The sequence below is a fragment of the Hemiscyllium ocellatum genome, chromosome 4 (assembly GCF_020745735.1).
Source record: "Hemiscyllium ocellatum isolate sHemOce1 chromosome 4, sHemOce1.pat.X.cur, whole genome shotgun sequence".
Taxonomy (NCBI): domain Eukaryota; kingdom Metazoa; phylum Chordata; class Chondrichthyes; order Orectolobiformes; family Hemiscylliidae; genus Hemiscyllium; species Hemiscyllium ocellatum.
The window spans coordinates 20,221,647-20,242,049 of NC_083404.1; the positions used below are offsets into that span (position 1 = coordinate 20,221,647).

Sequence of the window (20,403 nt, forward strand, 5' to 3'; positions counted from 1 at the left end):
AGGCTGGAAGAACACAAGCCAGGCAGCATCAGGTGATAGAGAAATCGACGTTTCGGATATAACTATTCCTGAAGAAGGCTTATACCTGAGGTGTCAGCTTTTCTACCTCCTGATGCCGCCTTTCAGCCTCTTGCTTGTTTACTTCACTGTCTTAAAACTGAGCCTAGTAACACAGCAAATTGAAGGAACATTCATTCACCAAGAACTCAAAAGATACTTACAAATTTTACTGCTGCCGCTGAAGAATACAAGACAATCATGGCCTCATGATAAAAAATAACATCAAGGACTCTACTGACTTTTAAACTGCCCCATTTTAATTTTTTTTAGTACTTGGCACTTCTTCCCTTTTTACACTTTATAGATAGATGCTGTGTTTTATTATTTTTCTTAGAGTTAGTACATAAGTCCTCTTTCCGTCAGTCAATAAAATCTTGTAACTGGCTCCTTAGTCTTGGCTAATACTTTGTCTTAAATGAAGTATAATATAGCTGTGTTTGAAAAAGTATTAAAAAATCTTTGTTGAGGCAATCAATGTTTGGGGTGGGTGGGGAAAACAGTTCAGGGGCTTATAAAAAGGGGCACCAATTCTCCCCTTCTGTGCCTGGTGCCTCTGTGCATCCACCTCATTATAAAGTGCGAGTGCAAGTTTTGTGTCAGCAGCCAATTTGGAAATATTGCATTTAGTCACAAAATCAACATCATTAATGTAAAATGTGAATAGCACTGCCTAACCACTGAAACCCTCAGTACCACACTAATAACAACCGGTCACCTTGAGAATGATTCGTTTATTTCTAACTGCTGTCCCCAGTCTGTTGGTCAATTTTTCAATCCATCATTACTCAAATTCAGTGGATTCTAATTTTGTTTACTGACATCCTGCCTGGGACCATACCAAAAACATTCAGAAAATCCAAATATCCCACATTCACAAGTCATCTCCAAAAGTGACTCCACCATTTCTCTGTTCTCTACTATAAATTCATTTGTCTCTGCCAGAAAGCAACCACATTTTTCCTTGCAAATCTATCCTTTTCACAGATCTAAAGAAGTTTTAACAGGCTGACTTAGTGTTTCTTGTTAGCTTTCATTTGTAATATCTTAACCTATTTCGATATCAGTTTTTTTGGTCATTTTTTGCTGGATTTCAAGCTTCCCGTATCCTCTGGCTTAATATTTTTCTAGCAAAATCAAAAGTTACTTCATTTGATCCAATGCGAATTTTAAACTTATCTTGTTAACAGTGATGATTCACCTTTCCTCTGAGATTCAAAAGCTCAATACAAATGTTTATTTGTTGTAGACCATGTATTGATTTTTAAAAATGTTACATATTGCCTGTTATCAAATATTTTAATTTTTTTCCCCCAAATCCATCATAGTCAATGTGCCCCTTCATATATTCAGAGTTCCCTTTGTTTAGATGTAGGATTCTAGTTTCAGAATTAACTACATCACATAGAACTTAATGTAAAATACTCTCATGTTATGGTCACTATTTCCTAATGGATTTTATTTTAAAGTGAGGATATTAATTTGCCCTTTCTCATAACATAATACTAAATCTAAACAACTTGATCCCTAGTTGGACTCATTACATATTGCTTCAGAAACCCATCCTGGACGTACTCTAGAAATCCATCCCCACAGTATCATTGCTGATTAGATTTACCTAGACAATATACAAATTCAAGTGTATAAATCAATACAGAATCAATGACTTGACAATAAATGCAACTTTGTACACACTATTCTCACTACAAAATTTTGGACTTGAGGAAATCCAGTTTGGAAGCCAGCTAAATCATCGCGGGCAAGATTTTTAAAAAGTTAGCCTGACTGTCATCCGACAACAAAATCTAGATCATAATTTCCAAATAGTCATGCAAAATTGTGAATGCTTCCTTGGTGATGGTCAACAAAACAACATAATTAGTTAAAAGAACTCTGGGAAAGTTCTGACAAATTATCAGAGCTTCATATTTTTACTCAAGCAGAAGGACAATCTTTACAATGAACAGAAAACAAACTGAAAGTTATGGCTTTAAGAGAAAACAAGATACAGATAAGGAAGAGCTGAAAATGTGTTGCTGGAAAAGCGCAGCAGCTCAGGCAGCATCCAAGGAACAGGAAACTCGATGTTTCGGGCATAAGCCCTTCATCAGGATAAGGAAGAGTCAGGGTGTGCAGGTGGTGAAAGAAAAGTGGGAGAAGAATAAATATTTAAAAAGTTAATTTCAGCAGATTTTTATAAATTCCTTCTTGAGGTGAAGGTGATGCTTGCTGGGCCAATATTACTTACTCCCATTTGTCCTGGAGAAGATTGTGGTAAGTTCCCTTTTTGAATTATCGCAGTCCTTGGGATGTCAGTACATCCACAATGCTATTTGGAAGGTTCCAATATATTTGATTCAAGAAAAGAATAGCAACAGAGTTCTAAGTTATCTTGTGTGACTTGGAGAAGGATTGCAGTTTGTGGGGTTCTCATGTATCTGCTGTTGGTTAGGAGCATGGCTAATTCTGGAGCACACGTCTTCGTGAAATGGCTGGAATGTTGTCAGGGTCCATCATTTTCATATTAACCAGTGCCCTCAGGCATCTCTTAACATCATATGGATTAGAGAGAATTGGTTGAAGACTGGCATCTCTGACACTGGGGATCTCAAGTGGGACAGAGATGGATTATCCACCTGGCACTTGGATGCTAATGCTTTATCCTTGTCATTTGCACCTGGGTTCTCCTATTGTTGAGAATGGGGACATCTATAGAATCTTCACATCCTATTAATTGTCCATTACCATTCATGACAGGATGTGTTAGGACTACAGACAGAGAGATGTTCTACTGGTCATGGGATCACTTAGACCTACCTACTACATGCTCCTCCCACGGTTTGGTACAGAGGTAGACGTTTGTCATAGCTTCACCAGGCTGACACCTAATTTTTAGGCATGCCTGGTGCTGCTCTTGCATTCTTCATTGAACCTCTGTGCTCCCTACTTGATCATTATGGGAGAGTGGGAAATAAGCTGGGTTGTGAGGTTACAGAATGCGACAACGCAGATGGCACACAATGCTTCATGGTTGAAGATTTTGCCTTCACAAGAACAGTATGGTGGCCACTTCTACTGATTCTGTCATGGACAGACACATCTATGATAGGGAGATGGATAAGGATTAGGTCAGGTGGATTTTTCCCTCTTGCTACTTCCCTCATTAGTTACCAAAGAACAAGGCCAACAGCTATGTCCCTTCGGATTAGGGCAGCTCAGTCAAAATGTTGCTACTGAGGCACTCTAGGTGATAGACATTGATCTCTCCCACCAAGAGGGCATTCTCTGCCATTGCCAACCTCTGCTTCCTCCATGTGATGTTCTATAGAGAATTCACCACAACATTCTCCAGGGCAAATGGGAGTAAGTAATATTGGCCTAGCCAGCATCACCTTCACCTCAAGAAGGAATTTCTATAAATCTACTGAAATTAACTTTTTAAATATTTATTCTTCTTCCACTTCTCTTTCACCACCTGCACATCCTGACTCTTCCTTATCTGTATCATGTTTTCTCTTAAAGCCATAACTTTCAGTTTGTTTTCTGTTCATTGTAAAGATTGTCCTTTTGCTTGAGTAAAAACATGAAGCTCTGATAATTTGTCAAAACTTTCCCAAAGTTCTTTTTAACTAATTATGTTGTTTTGTTGACCATCACCAAGGAAGTAATCACAATTTTGTATGACTATTTGGAAATTATGGTCTCGATTTTGTTGTCGGATGACAGTAAGACTAACTTTTTAAAAATCTTGCCCGCGATGATTTAGCTGGCTTCCAAGCTGGATTTCCTCAAGTCCAAAATTTTGTAGTGAGAATAGTGTGTACAAAGTTGCACTTCATGTCAAGTCATTGATTCTGTATTGATCTATACACTTGAATTTGTATATTGTCTAGGTAAATCTAATCAGCAATGATACTGTGGGGATGGATTTCTAGAGTACGTCCAGGATGGGTTTCTGAAGCAATATGTAATATGCTGCCATGGGAAGTCAATGTTGAATTCCCTCAGTACAACAGCTTCTCCTCTGTATACAACTGCACTCCCACCTCTGGTGGTTTGATACAAGTCATCATATCCAGGGAAGGTGGTGGTGGTGTTTGGATCACATGGAATGAAACATTACTGACAATACCAGGGTGCTACTCATTTTGTGTAGGGGAAAGGTCTCCCAATGCTGGCACAAGCACATTACTCCCAACCAATCGTCTTCCTTTAGGCTCGAACAGTTTAATCCAACACAGGCTTGCTCGGTCATTTCAGAGGGCAGCTTAGAGTCAACCACATTGTTGAGGGGCTGGAGTCACACTTAGGCCAGACCACATAAGGACAGTAGATTTCCTTCCCTCAAGGACATCAATAGGCCCGATAGGTTTTAATGACAATCCAAGGTGGTTACATGATTGCTATTAAGTTAGCTTTTAATTTCAGATCTCATTGAATTCAAAGGTTTGATTCTGATTCAAATCTGTGTACCGCAACATTAGCTTGGATTACTAGCTCAATGACATCACCGCAAAGCCATGACCTCCTTGAGAAGAATTTGCAAGACACTGCGGTTAGAATTACTTTGAGTAAGCAAAACATTCAAGTCAAGGGAAGTCTTGTAAACTCGTGATAAATGTATTCTACTACCGTTTTCAAAAATAAATAATTTAATCTACAATAACATTTTGCTAAGTTAAGAATCAGACTCACTGGGGTCAAAATCAAGAAGCACTCAAGCAGAAGCAAAGAGAGGACAGACGACTGTGAATTATGACAGGTAGCAGCAAGTGTTGGAACTTTGACAGCAGACCAATAGGACGCAGGCACGCATAAAACGCGGACAGAGGAAGAAGCAAATTAGTTTACAAGAGAGTAAAGTAGTGGAAGCGCAGAAATTTGGGTTTCGGGTTCAAGAAAGAGCAGGAGCTTGGAAGAAAGAGACACAGGAAGCAAGAAGTACTAAGAGACAGGGAGAAACCAATGGGAGTTCAAATTTAGACTGGGAAGGAAAGCAGGAGTAGGAGTTAGAACAAAGGAGAAGAGGGGAGCAACCACAATTTAATTACAAAAAGGAAATTGCAGAAAGTAGGATCTTGGATTTAGAGACAGAGTATACAGTGGGAACTTAGCTTCAGAAATACTTGACATGGGGACCTCAGATAAAGGAAAAAGTACATGTAGTAGAGTGTCTTCAGAAAAAGAGAAGAAATAGCTGGAGACCAATTCTTGAGAGAAACGTAACAAACTGACCTGAGATTCAGGAAAGGCAAAGAATCAGAGAGAGGCTTCAAGCTGCTGGAACTTAGACTAAAGTTGGTGACAGGAGGAGGAAGCAGGTGTAATCAGTAACTAAAAATATAGACCTAGAGGGAGTGACGAATGTGAGAATACTGACCTACTTAAGATTAAAAGACCAGATAGAAGGAAGGGAGACAGGAAAAGAAATGTTAATTGCCAAAAATGAATCTAGATAATAACCTTCAGTGTGTTTGTTGGAGCAAATACCGATGCCAGCGAACGTGTGCAGTAACTATTAACTTTCCTGATGAAGGGCTTATGCCCGAAACGTCAAATTTCCTGTTCCTTGGATGCTGCCTGACCTGCTGCGCTTTTCCAGCCACACATTTTCAGCTCTGATCTCCAGCATCTGCAGACCTCACTTTTTCCTAGTAACTATTAACACCCCTTATTTTGGTAGACTAAGAAAATGGGCAATAAATCTGACATTTTCTTACAATTCTGCAGCCACTGATTTCTATTCTCAAGTTGTGACTGCAGTATTTTACAATTCTACCTCTGAGATGAAGAATCAGTATTGTGAGCCTTCTCTTGCTTGATGTATTCCCAGACTCACTTCTGCAAGAATTGAGTAAATCCTTAATCCCTGAACATACTCAATATTCAGTATCACTCCTCCTTATACAAAGGTTGCCTCATATTTCTGACAATATATTAACTTACAAACAAAAAAAGTGCAGACACTCGAATCCAAAGTAGACAAGCAGGAGGCTGGAAGAACACAGCAAGCCAGGCAGCATCTGAAGGAGGAAGGGTTATACCCAAAATGTTGGCTTCTCCACCTCCCGATTGTCTACTCTGACATATACTTGGCCATGAATTCAATTCCATTGATAACAGGAACAATTGGTGGAAAAAGTGTAATAGAAGTGAAGGTGTCCTAAGTGTGTGAATGAGTGAGTGAGTGCGTGTGGATACCTACCTAATAGGTATGTCACATGAATTATTCAAGAAAATACATTTATTTCTATACAAACCTAAGTCCCAGCACATAGCACTGACACTAGAACACAAGGTTAAGATAAATAATTCCTCACAATTTGGAGACAGGGAATGGAGAGTAGAAAGAGGTCTTAAAAAAATACAAATGCCTGTTGTTTTCATAGCTCTTTGAATCTCCAGATCTGCAATGGCACATTTATAGAAATAAATTATTTCACATGTTCAAGTTTGTGCTCTTATTACCTGGCCCGAAGGTTGAATGAGATAGGTTTAGAGAAAGGGATAATGATGAGTATACTCATCTAAAAACAGATAAAGCACAAGGTAGCAATGATACAAAAAAAAAAGTGACCCCAAACTCTCAAGTCAATCTGACACAGTAATTTTTAGTTTTCACGGTGAACACTTTAAACAGCTGCACACAACCTGTTTAGTGTGGGTAGCTTTGCCAACTCTGATATCCACCTTATGTACCTTTTTAAAATCAAGATCGATCTGTAATTCCAAATTTAATTTCAGTTTTCTCACCATTGACTATAATATGCAAATCTGATAACTAAAGAAAAATGATGATATGAATTCAATGGGATCCACTGATATGTTTCCCAACATCTCTCAGACTTGATGCCTTATCTGCTCACCACAGGTTTTCATTCAGGAAAGGTTAGGCAAGATTGACACCAAAATCTAAGTTGAACGTAAACAACTTATTAGTTGTTAGAATTAAAATAATTACCACCTCTCTTGAAGGCTGCTTTCAGAATCCTTTAGTTTTGTCCTCAGGTGTCTAATGGTAACCTCCTTTTGTTGCAGTGGAGTCAAGTACTGCTCCGGGTTTGGGGGCGTAATGCCATGATTATCACTGCAAGAAGTGTATTTACCAGATCGCCTGGAAAATGCAGATAATGACAGTAAAAGGAAAGAAGAGAGAGTGAGTTATTGAAGCCCAGGTGAACAAAACAATTGAAGGATTCAAAAAAGGAAATCTCACTTTTAATGAACTAGATAAAAACAATAATAGTTGTGAAGAATTCAATATATACCTTATTTTCTATCTTTTTCTATAAAAAGAGTTGAATACTTTAAGCGGTTCCCAATGATATTATAGCAGATTCTACAGGTAAAATTTGAAGCTTACTGCAAGACATCTGAGTTAAGAGAAACCAGTAACTCAGAATAGTTCCCCAATCCTGTCATTTGGACAACATATGTTCATTCATCTTGCTCAAATGGTTGAGTTCAGTTTCTTGACTGAACCGAATGTGGTGAGCAGTCTTCAAAGATATAAGTATGACAGGCAAGATATCCTTTCCACTGTTTTATTCACCCAGAAATTGAATCTACTTATGTTATTTATTTTTAGTAATTCTCTCTGAAAAGTCAGCAAAAAGAGGAAAGAGAGAAAAAGTGGCTATGTTGGGTTACAGGTGCAGAATGATAAAAGACAGTTCTGTTCACAAGCCACAGGTTTCTATTGTAACTACATAGTTAACAAAACTGATCTATTCTATTTAAGCAACATAAAAAGATTGAGCTCACATGATATTTCAATGATAGAGCTATATAAGCTAATTCCTCATCTGGATCCCATGCTGACTGTTCTCTGGCTCCAGTATGAATGGGGAAAGATTACATTTTAAGGACGGGATAAATTTTGTATGAGAAATATACGACAAGTCACAGGGCCCCGTAGATCTGATCCAAAGCCTCGAAGCAAAGGATGGAAGAAGGGACATTTCAGGGTCTGATTCCAGACCAGAAGGCCTTTGCATCGGGGCCAAATGGGGTAATGAGATCCTATTTTGAAACCACAATCTGTAACATAAAGGCATCTAATGACTTCAGATCGCTTTTGCTGATGACCTTTCCCTGGCCTGAGAAACTGAACTGGTCAGAATTTAATCCATGGAGCAGGTTAAGACAGAGCTTGTCAGTCTTGGTGTGATATTTAAATTACCAGACAAAAGTGAGGACTGCTAATGCTAGAGATTGATGTTGAGAGTGTGGTGCTGGAAAAGCACAGTAGGTCAGGCAACATCCAAGGAGCAGGAGAATTCATCAGGAATACATTGGGAGGTATGTGGGTGGGGGAAGAGGTAAGTGTGAAGGTAACTGAGTGCAATATGTGGATGGAGGTGGGGGTAATGGTGATAGGTCAGAGAGGAGGGTGGAGTGAATAGGTGGGAAGGAAGATGGACAGGTCATGAGGGCAGTGCCAAGTTGGAAGATTGGAACAGGATATGGTTGGGGGCGTGGGGGAAGAGGGGAAATTAGGAAACTGGTGAAATTCACACTGATGCTGTGTGATTGGAGGGCTGTGAGGCAGAAAATGAGGTGCTCTTCCTCCAGGCGTCGAGTGGTTAGGGAGTGGCGATGGCGACAGCCCAGGACCTGCAGGTGCTTGGCGGAGTAGGAGGGAGAGTTGAAGCGTTTGGCCACGGGGTGGTGGCGTTGGTTTGTACGGGTGTCCCAGAGATATTCTCTGAAGCACTCTGCAAGTAGACATCCTGTCTCCCAATGTAGAGGAGACCACATCGTGAGCAATGGATACAGTAAATGATGTGTGGAAGTGCAGGTAAAGCTCTGATGGATGTGGAACGCTCCTTTGGGGCCTTGGTCGGAGGTAAGGTTGCGAGTTGCGGGGGGGGGGGCGGGGTTTCACAGGTTTTGCAATTCCTGTGGTGGCAGGGGAAGGTGCCGAGGGAGGAGGATGGATTGGTGGGGTGTCAAGGAGGGAATAGTCTTTACGGAAGGCGGATGGGGTGGGAGGACAAATATCTCTCTGCTGGTGGGATCCGTTGGTGGAAGGTGATGCGATGTATACGGAGGTTGGTGGGGTAGAACGTGAGGACCGGGAGGGGGTTCTGTCCTTGTTGCGGTTGGAGGGGTGGGGTTCGAGGATGGAGATGCGGGAAGTAGATGAGATGCACTAGAGGGCATCATCAACCCCGTGGGAGTGAAATTGCTGTCTTTAAAGAAGGAGGTAATCTAGTGTTCTGGTCCTCCAGAGAGCAGATGCAGCAGAGTCGGAGGAATTGGGAATCGTGTTTTTACAGGAGCAGGATGGGAGGTGGTGTGGTCCGGGCCACCTTATTTAAAGACCGTAATTTCCCCTCCCATGTGGTTGATGATGCCCTCCATGCATCTCATCCACATCCTGCACGTCCGCCCTCGAATCCCATCCCTCCTGGGCTTCAACTTTATCCCCACCAACGTCCACATGCATTGCATCAACCTCCACAATTTTCGCCACCTACAAAAGGACCCCACCACCAGAGATATATTTCCCTCCCCATCCCTATCTCTTTCTGTAAAGATCATTCCCTCCTTGTCAAGTCCAGGCCCACCACCAACCCACCCTTCTCCTGTCGCTGCAGGAACCGCAAATCCTGCAACCACACCTCCCCCCCCTACCTCTGTCTAAGGCCACTGAAGAAATCCTCCACATCAATCAGAGCTTTACCTCCACTTCTACACGTCATCTACTGTATCCGTTGCTCCTGATGCGGTCTCCTCTGCATTGAGGAGACAGGATGCCTACTTGCAGAGCACTTCAGGGAATATCTCCGGGACACCCACAAAAACCAACCCCATTGCCCTGTGGCCGATAGCTTCAATTTCCCCTCCCACTCCACCAAGAACACGCAGGCCTTGGACCTCTTCCATCACCACTCCTTAACCACCCAACAACTGGAGGAAGAGCGCTTTATCTTGCACCTCGGGACCCTCCAACCTCATGACATCAATGTGGATTTTACCAGTTTCCTCATTTCCCCTCACCCCACCTTATCACAATTCCAACTTCCAACTTGGCACGCCCTCATGACCGGCCCATCTTCCTTCCCACCTATGTGCTCCACCCTCCTCTCCGACCTATCACCTTCATCCCCACCTCCAGCCACCTATCGCACTCTCAGTTACCTCCCTCCAAGCCCAACCCCCTCTCATTTACCTCACCACTCCTCAGCTCGCAGCCTCATTCCTGACAAAGAGCTTTTGCCCGAAATGTCGATTCTCCTGCTCCTCAGTTGCTGCCAGCACCACACTCTTGACATATTTAAATTACCAGCCTGTCTCATGGAGGGTCTAATTAAACCTGGGAGTGTGCAGGTTGAAGGAATGATACAATTGCTTTTGAGATTTTAAAAATTTTAACCCAACCTGATTCCAACCCAAATGCTTTGGTGTGGTGAAATGCGGCCCATTGGGCTTGGCTGTCTTCAGGTAAACCCCATGCTTTTGTGTAAACTTCCTACCACATGAGCACAATAACATTTACTCTAGAACTCCTGTGCCACATTCGCTGTAACAACTGCTTTTCATTCTTACATACACATTGAAATACTGTGTACAAGGGCTCAACTTTAAAATTTTCATGTTCAAAATTCATGATAGCCCATTTCTTGAAGAACTTTGCATTCATCCAATTCTGATCTTCAGCACGCCCTCTCTATCCTACCACTGACAATCATTACATTAGCTGTCCAGGTTACAAGCTTAGAAATTCCCTGCTTAAAAACTCTCTATCTTGCAACCTTTCACACTCATTCAAGATCCTTTTTAATATATAGCTGTTTGACTAGCTATATATAGTTGGTGAAACTGCGTGAATACCTTCTCTTACAGCTTGGTGTAATTTTTTTGTCTTATGCTCCTGTGAAGCACCTTACGATCTTTTCCTACGCTCAAGGCTCTCTATCAATGCGAGCCATTTTTGCTTTTCAGCAATGCATACAGTTTTACTCAGTCCATCATTGTGGCCCAGCAGAACTTATGGACTTATCAATGATGGGACAGGAAAAGGTAGGCTTTGTGAATACTTATCTCAACCTAAACATCCACAAGGCTGAGCACAAGCCCTTACAGCAAACATTCAATCTCTGCATTAATGGTTTTTAAAGTCTCAAATGATTTCACTTCCATTAAAAAATAAAGTAGTGCTGTCACAGGGAATGATTCATATATTGATGGAGGAAGGTTGTTTCTATTGAATGAATTCTGGGACACAATTTCCTAGTAGTCACTAAAATGTCATTGGGGCTATTTTTTAAAATTTCAAGAATACCATAATAGTCACAAGTCTGCAAACATTTTATAGCTCCAGATGTGACTATTCAGCCATCATGTAATGCTAACACTTCGTAAGTGAAGATTTAATTCACTTTGCTGCAGCCTTTACATTATCTTTGATTCTTTTTCTTTCTTTATTCATGGATATGGACGTTATTGGCTAGGTCAGCATTTAGATTAGATGATTAGATTCCCTACAGTGTGAAACAGGCCCTTCAGCCCAACTAGTCCACACCGGCCCTCCAAAGAATAACCCTCCCAGACCCATTTCCCTCTAATACACCCAGCACTACGGGCAATTTAGCATGGCCAATTCACCTGCCCTGCACATCTTTGGACTGTGGGAGGAAACCCACGCAGACACGGGGAGAATGCAAACTCCGTACAGACAGTCGCTCGAGGTTGGAACCAAACCTGGGACGCTAGTGCTGTGAGGCAGCAGTGCGAACCACTGAGCCACCATGCCACCCACTTTACTATTCTGAGTTCTGAAGAAGGGTCACTGGACTCGAAACATTAACTCTGCTTTCTCTGCACAGATGCTGCCTGACCTGCTCAGTCTTTCCAGCAATTTCTGATTAAGTTTCAGCATTTATTGCCCAACCCAAAGGGCAACTGAGTGAACCATATTACTGTGGGTCTGGAGTCACATGTAGTCCAGACCTCATATGAATGGCATCTTTCCTTCCCTAAAGGACACTAGTGAACCAGATGTGTCTTAAACAACAGTTAGCAACAGTCTCATAGTAATTCATTATCCATCCATCCTTGAAATGTGCCTTAACGTCTACCTAAGGCAAAACATTCCATATAACATAATATTCTACAGAAGGAAATTCATTCTAAACTCTCTCTTTGCTCTCTTCATAACAATTGTAAACAGTGGACAGCTGGTCAGTACAACTGGGTGATAGTAGAATGAAAAATAAAGTGTTGGGGAATAAGCAACCATTCTTTCATTGCTCAATTTTTCTTAAAACTGCATTGGAAAAAACTCAATTTATTCTTAATAGTAGGAATAGAAAGAAATTATAATTCAGATTTACACCAAATTACAATAAGGAAACTTATCTACAAAAGGAATACACAGTGGAGTTCTGTAAGACAGCAGTTTATCAACTCTGCTTGCCTCAGATGACAATCTGTACTGTTGCAAATTGCATGATTCAGTAATAACTGTGCACCAATGGTTTCATATCTGCTGCTGACCTTACTGCAGCATGTAGAGGTTTTCAGTTTTTTGGGTTAAGAGTAGCCGATTGTGTTTGACATAATGTTTAACAATAGGAAAGAGGAAGAGACGCACTCCAGAATGTGACATTTGCATGTCTGAGTACAGCTACTGTGATTACTTCAAAAGCAGTCTTTTCGGGATTTTTTTTCAAAATGAAAGTCAGATGGAACAGAGCCATTATTCACCAATATAGTACCCTACTTCAAGTACAGTTTACACAAATAACATTCTCAGTATCTTTTAACAGAAACCTTCAGAACATAAGGAGAGGTTTTCTCTCTTAGTTAACACCAAACAAAGTGATTATGTGACCTCCAAAATTTCGATCTCTTCATCATTATAACTACTGGACTATAAACAGGGAAGTAATGAAGTCTGTAACTTCCTAACTGTAAAGTAATCAAAATCTTGCCCATGTATAAAGCCATTCTTGGGTCTACTCCCTGGCATTCTGTTGATGCATCGTGTTCTTTCAATACTGCAATTATCACCCCACAAAATGAGAGACGGTACATTATTAGACACAAGCATGCATCACATACTTCAACCATTTTAATATTTGAATACGACTGAATTGCAAATATGTACTTATAAGAATTGTGCAGCACAAAACGAGTGACAAAATAAGACTCTCTTCTGGTGTCAGCAATTTAGCACAATCCATTTTTTGGTACAAATCCACACAAGTCCTTCAGAAGCATAAGAAATGTTAAAATTATTGGTATTATTGCTTTCTTGTCATAGTATAATGTTTTCTGCCTTCTCAGCTGAAAGAAAAGATCAATAACAGTAATGGAGAGAAAATAGACCCAGAATAAATTAGAAGTAAAGCACAGACATCTGTTATGCAGCTGCTGCAATAAAAATTAAATCTAGGACAATCCTAAAAACAAAAATCAACAGGTAGTTGCCATGGAATTGTTCACAGTAAACCATGTGATTTCAGCACTTTGTTCTACATATATAACACTGTGGAGCAAGAACAGGATTGAAAACAGACATGAGAGGAAAGCTGAGCCATTGCCAGTTCAACTGAATGGAGTCAGGATTTGGCTGACATTTTGTCAAGTGTGTAGGGAAGGGAACATGGTTCCTTTTGTTTATTGAAGTAATTAAAGTCAGCTGTAGTGAAAGCAGTAATTGGTAACAAACACCAAGGTTTGCCCAGAAAGATTCATAATAAATCAATTAAACTACTCCTTCCACACATGAATTCGGCTGTTTTCATAGCATGGTCCATAATTTGCTCACCGACAAAAATATGCCTGAAGCCATTAGTTATGAATAATTTGTAGCTTGTAATACAATTTTGAATCCAGAGTGTCAAATCAGACTTACACATCAGCAAAATTCTACACCACAACCTACAATAATAATTCATAAATTTTTTAGTGTTTCGTTTTTAATGCAACAGTTCTAATTTTTATTTTTTCCCCATAACTGTAAATGTGTTCATAATTTTTACTTGTTTCAGTTCATTAAATATCCTTGCTCCTTTAAACCTTCAATCAAACACCATTACCTGATTCTTGGAATTCATTAATAAAATATATATATTATATATATATATTTTATCAGAGCTAAGAGTTCACACATGCTTGAAAATGCATAACCTACTTTCTGGGTGTACATGTGACAAATATTAGCACTGGGACCAGAACAATGAATAAACGGGATATCTAGTCAGGTTTACCAAGTTATCCATGGCACAACACAGTTATAGATATTGTTTATGAACCTCAATCAGACATCAGTACACATCTCCAGCAGCTTGGAGTTAAACACGGGTCTTCTGGCCCAGAGGTAGGTACACTACCGCAGCACCACTATGTCCAATGGCATAGTTGCACAATTAATAATATACTGTATCATCTTGAGAAAATCATTTCCACAATTATGTTTTTTTTTTAACTCCCCACTCTATTTATAATTGAGATGATCAAATAATGTCAATTAAGGGCAGGTTTGTGTTCTAGTCCTTTACCAACCGAAAACTGTATTGAAAATTTGTAATCTCAGTTCACAGCCTCTCTTAGCAAACAAATTAAATACTGTCTTCTTAGTTTAGGATAGATTCGAACACTAATTTCAGGAGGTGAGGATCAGCGTCTCATCTACAATAGAACACATTCTTTCCTTACACACATTATTCATATTGTTTTACATTTTTTTCCTCGAGATATGATGTAAAGTTAAACTGCAATCCATTGAAAGTCTTAGGTAAAATTATTTATTCAATTTTACTGGTGCACTTTTGGTGTCTAACCAATAACTGATTTGACTACGTAATGAAAAAACACATTGACACTGAATTTTTTAGTACATATTTTTAAATTGTAATAATTTTGACATTTAAGCCCAGTTCAAGGCTACTTGGAAAGAGGAGGAGGTGGGGCTAACTGGAGATTTTTCCCAAAGAGCTGGCACAGGGACCATAGAAAAATGGCCTCAATACTTTCCTATTAATTTTGATGATAACCACAGTTTAAGAAGTGGACTTATTGCAAAATGCAGGCTTGCATAGCACTACCATTCTAATTTAGACCTTTCCTTGCTATTTCTACTTTTCTCTAAATACAGCTCTTATTCACTGTGCTGCTGTAACTATACTTTAATATTAAACCACACTGGTCAGGAAAAGGAGGCTGTGACTGTGAGTGAGGCAGGGAATGGGATCCAGAGAAAAATAAATTCAGGACCCTCGGCCTTTGCAACAGTCCAACACGTTTCAAGCTCTCTGGTTCGGTTGAGGGTGCGCTGCAATGAGATATCTGACCATGGCACAGTCATATATGAGGACACAGCGGTATAGGGGGAGCCAACAAAACAAAAAGGGATTAGTAGTTATAGGGGACACGGTTCTCTGCAGCAAGAGAGGGAGTTCAGATGGCACTGTTGCTTGCCCAGTGTCAAGCTTAGGGCCATCTGCTCATTTCTGGACAGGAACTTGGAATGGAAAGGAAAGCATTCAATTGTCATGATCCATCTTCCTAATTTAAAAATCACACAACACCAGATTATAGTCCAACAGGCTTAATTGGAAGCACACTAGCTTTCAGAGCGACGCTCCTTCATCAGGTGATAGTGGAGGGCTCGATCGTAACACAGAATTTATAGCAAAAATTTGCAGCGTGATGTAACTGAAATTATACATTGAAAAATTGATTGTCTGTTAAGCCTTTCATCTGTTAGAATACAGTGACAGTTTCACTTCTTTCATATGTAAATCACAAAACCCTTTTTTTTTAAAAAAGTTGCATTCTCGGGTTAGATGTTAAAATTGGTGATAGCTGGATAATATGTTGAAGGTGTTAGCCCCGTGTTCTCTGTCTATGACCTGATGTTTAGATTGATTCTAATCGAAAAAGTGAGACAGAGTTTTACATAAATTCATGCAGTTTTTGAGCTCAGAATTCTACATGAATGTATACAGTTTTTGAGCAAAGTGCAATGTAACTCTGCAAGTACAAATTCACCCCACAAAATGTGCGTGCGCATGTGGGTCTTTGTCTGGGGTGGGGGTTGTGAGTGTGAGAAAGAGAGTGTGTGTGTAGTGGGTGCAGAGTGTCTTAAGTCTGTGAGGGGGTGCATAGAGAGTGTGGGTGTGTGTGCAGGAATATCTGTGGGTGTGTGTAGTGCAGTGGTGATCACCTGTAATGTGACATGAACCCAAGGTCCCGGTTGAGGCCCTCCCTATGGGTACCGAACTTAGCTATCAGCCTCTGCTCGGCCGCTTTCCTCTGTTACCTGTCCTGAAGTCCACCTTGGAGGATGGTCACCCGAAGGTCCGAGGCTGAATGTCCTGGACCACTGAAGTGTTCCCCAACTGGGAGGGAACCCTCCTGGCTGTTGATTGGTGTGCATCCACAATCCACAATCACCTGATGAAGGAGCGTTGCTCTGAAAGCTAGTGCTTCCAAATAAACCTGTTGGACTATAACCTGGTGTTGTGTGATTTTTAAACACTGTCCACTCCAGTCCAACACCGGCACTTCCACATCTTCCAAATGACTTAGGCAGAAGATGCGCTTAGACAATAAGAGAAACTCTGCATCAAACTGAACAGCAGAATCTCAAAAGGAATAATCTCTGGATTATTAAATGGCAGAGGGCATGTTCGGTTCATGAAATGAATATGTGGCTCAAAGGCTGGTGTAGGAGAAGTGGGTTCTGGTTCACAGGGCACTTGTCTCAAAACTGGCAAAAGTGGGGAATGGTCTGCACTAAACCTTTGAGGCTCTAGGTTTTGACAAGACATTTGATAGTATGCCAATCAAAAAACATTGTGGAAAATAAAAGCTCATGGTGTATTGGCATGGATACAAGATTGGCTTGCTAATAGGAAACAGAGTGTAAGAACAGGCAGATCTTTTTCAGACTGGCAGGACATCACAGGGGTCAGTGTTGGAGCCTCAACTCTTTACAATTTATATAAATGATTTTGATGAAGGGATCGAAGGAATAACAACTAAATTTTCTGATGACAAGGATAAACTCTATGCTGCACAAACAATACAGTCAAGTGAATTTGATTGCCTTTGGGTAAATTATATGCACACATAAAATATTATCATGACACTGCAGTTAAGTACTTCAATAGATGATTTTTTCCATCTTCACCTTCTAACCTGAGAGCCTACACCATTAAGCCAATTCATTTTTGTCTTATAGATGCATGCAAAAGGAATGCTTCTCAAGGTTCCAAAACAAAATACTAGGCCACTATCGCCAGTCCTTCTGTGATTGGTCCTCTCCTTGATTCATCTGCCTGCCTGTGATCGGGTTTAGCTCAGAATGACACTTGTAGAAATAGTAGGGCATCATTTTGTAAGGGAATTTCCCTGCTCATACATCGTGACTGCAGTGCAAGTGCCACGGAAAATTACTTTCTTGGCACGAACAGTTTTTACATTTCTGAGAACTCTTTTGCTCGTCTGCCAACGTTGTAGTGGAAAATGGGAAGAATGCAGCTGGAAATTCACCCCCTGGTTTTGGTGTGGTTTCCAATCAGCATTTCTCGGATTGCTAATGATTCTCAGCTTGTGTACTCAAAGAAGTGTTTGCAGAAAGGAGTGTTTGTGGGCGGCACGGTGCACAGTGGTTAGTACTGCTGCCTCACAGCGCTAGAGACGCAGGTTCAATTCCCGACTCAGGCGACTGACTGTGTGGAGTTTGCACATTCTCCCCGTGTCTGCGTGGGTTTCCTCCGGGTGCTCCGGTTTCCTCCCACAGTCCAAAGATGTGCAGGTTAGGTGAATTGGCCATGCTAAATTGCCCGTAGTGTTAGGTAAATGTGTAGATGTAGGGGAATGGGTGGGTTGCGCTTCGGTGGGTCGGTGTGGACTTGTTGGCCCGAAGGGCCTGTTTCCACACTGTAAGTAATCTAATCTAAACAGTGACTATTTCAGAAAATGAGCATGCTAATTGGTTTGATCCAGGTAAAGACATAGTTCTGTTATAAAATGATTTGGAACTATGGGAAACTCACATGATAAAACTCCTAAGCAATATGCAAAGGTCAAAAGGGTAGTATCTCATTCTGATAGTTTTGACTGTACAAGCTGTAGCTCAGAAATTTCCAATGACACTTTTGGGTTTATATTTCGGCTCATTAACTCAGCAACACGTAGTTTAGATGAGATTCCCCGACAGTATGGAAACAGGCCCTTCGGCCCAATAAGTCCACACCGACCCTCCGAAGAGTAACCCACTCAGACCCATTTCCCTCTGACTAATGCACCTAACACTATGGGCCATATAGCATGGCCAATCACCTGACCTGCACATCTTTGGACTGTGGGAGGAAACTGGAGCACCCGGAGGAAACCCACGCAGACATGGGGAGAATGTGCAAACTCCACACAGACAGTTGCCCAAGGCGGGAATTGAACCCAGGGCCCTGGCGCTGTGAGGCAGCAGTGCTAACAACTGAGCCACCGTGCGCCCCACATTTATTTTGTGACTTTATTCAGATTTGTGGACCAATAGGAAGAGACGGGTATTTGTCGTATTCATGGCTGGTCTCAGACTAGAACTCCCAGTAAAACATGTGAAGTAATAGAAATTCCACTCTTGCAAATAGAAGAACTCTAGTTGATTTATAAGCTTGCAGGTGACACCAGGAAGGTAGTATGGTGGATAGTGAAGAAGGTTATCTGGAAATACAGGGAGATCTTGATTGACTGGACCAGTGGGCTGAGGAATGGCAGTTGGAATTTAATTTAGATAAATACAAGGTGTTGCATTTTGGCAGGTTAAACCAAGGCAGGACACCTTTCTGTTGTTGGACGACCAGAAGTGCTCACAGCACTCAATGTGACCTTGCCAGCATCTTATACAGCTGCAACAAGATGAAAGGAATGGGCTGTAGATAGTGGTGGAGGAGAGTACAATTTTGCCATTTAAGAAACATTTGGACTGGTACATGGATGGAATAGGTATGGAGAGGTATGGGCCAAACACAGGCAATGGGACGAGGTTAACTGTGAAAACCGGGCGGCATGGACAAATTGGGCCGAACAGCCCGTTTTTAGCTGTGAACCTCTATGAGAAATCCCTAGCTAAGAGAAGAGAAAACAATTGTACAACACAGAAATAAGAGAAAATATGCAATGTCATCATTTTTCAATAGCACACAGCTTCAATGTAGTTGCTTAGGAAAACTACATGCTCAGCAATCAAGTCAGACTTCCACTGTATTTTAGACTATATAAAGCGAAGGGAAAAACATGATTTTCAAGAATTTTATCATTCCATTGCTTAAGTATTAATTTTGCCATTTACAGACAAACTCATTGCAAATTACTTAATATTTACACAATTAGCTAAGAGAATGTTCCTCTCAAATGTTTTGTGCCTGGGTATTTGCAGTTGTTGTTGGTTAGCTATATGTGTCACACAGAATCATTGAACAAATTAGCTCCAACATTGGCCAGTTAGCCTATCCAGTGCCAACTCTTTAGAAGAGTTACCCAATTAGTCCCTAACATCCTACTCACAGAAACCAATTCTCTTCAAAGCTGATGACTGAACCTGAAAGATTGAATCTTTTCAATCAATAAGTGCCAGATCATAGTAACTCAGTCCTCATCATGCTTCTGTTACTTTTGCCAATTACATCATCATCACTTAAGCTTCAGGGAATCGCTTGGGGGAAGGTTTATCAAAAAAGTTAAGCGATGGTTTGGATATGTTAAACAGAGATTAAAAGCATCAGAGAGAGATGAGAAACCAGAAATGATTGGAATTGTTTGGAGGGTAGGGTCTCCAATCACAAGCAGTAGGTGAAGAGGTAAACTGAATCCAGCAGGTAAGAGAATAGAGAATTACCAACTGGATAAAGCCATCTTTGCCTTCCTTCAGTCGTTGGACTTTCAGAGACCAGCCAGGGTTAAATTTAAAATGATTCTTAAACATAAAGGAATGCAGTTTGACCATAATATTTCAATTATTATAACATCTTGTGGGAACTCAGTCTTTATTCCAACTCTTAACACCGGAAGAAGGCTTTTGGGTTCAAGATTCAGATTTTTAACATTTTAATATCTATCAAATCCAAATGAGCCCATTTTCCAGAGAATTCTACATGCTTTTTTATCAACTAGTCTTCTCAAATGTATCTTACCATCTTTAGAGATGTAATTACACTTCCAGGTCTCTGTTAAACAATCCACTGAAAACGGTTTTACTTTGATTTCCACGTTCAGCAAACAAAAGGAATATCTCCTTACACAGTTTCTTTGTCATAATAAGCAATGAAGTAATCAAAACGCTTAATAGAATCACACTTTAGAACATTGACTGTACACTACTGAAGT

At 40.7% G+C, this 20,403-nt stretch overlaps 1 protein-coding gene across 1 annotated transcript in view; it reads right to left on the bottom strand.

The window, feature by feature from the left end:
- Positions 1 to 20,403, bottom strand: part of sybu (syntabulin (syntaxin-interacting)) — a 66,724-nt gene that overhangs the window by 13,555 nt on the left and 32,766 nt on the right. The window contains exon 6 of the mRNA XM_060824173.1: positions 7,022 to 7,171. Coding sequence (XP_060680156.1) covers positions 7,022 to 7,171 — 150 coding nt within the window. The remainder of the gene's footprint in view (positions 1 to 7,021; positions 7,172 to 20,403) is intronic.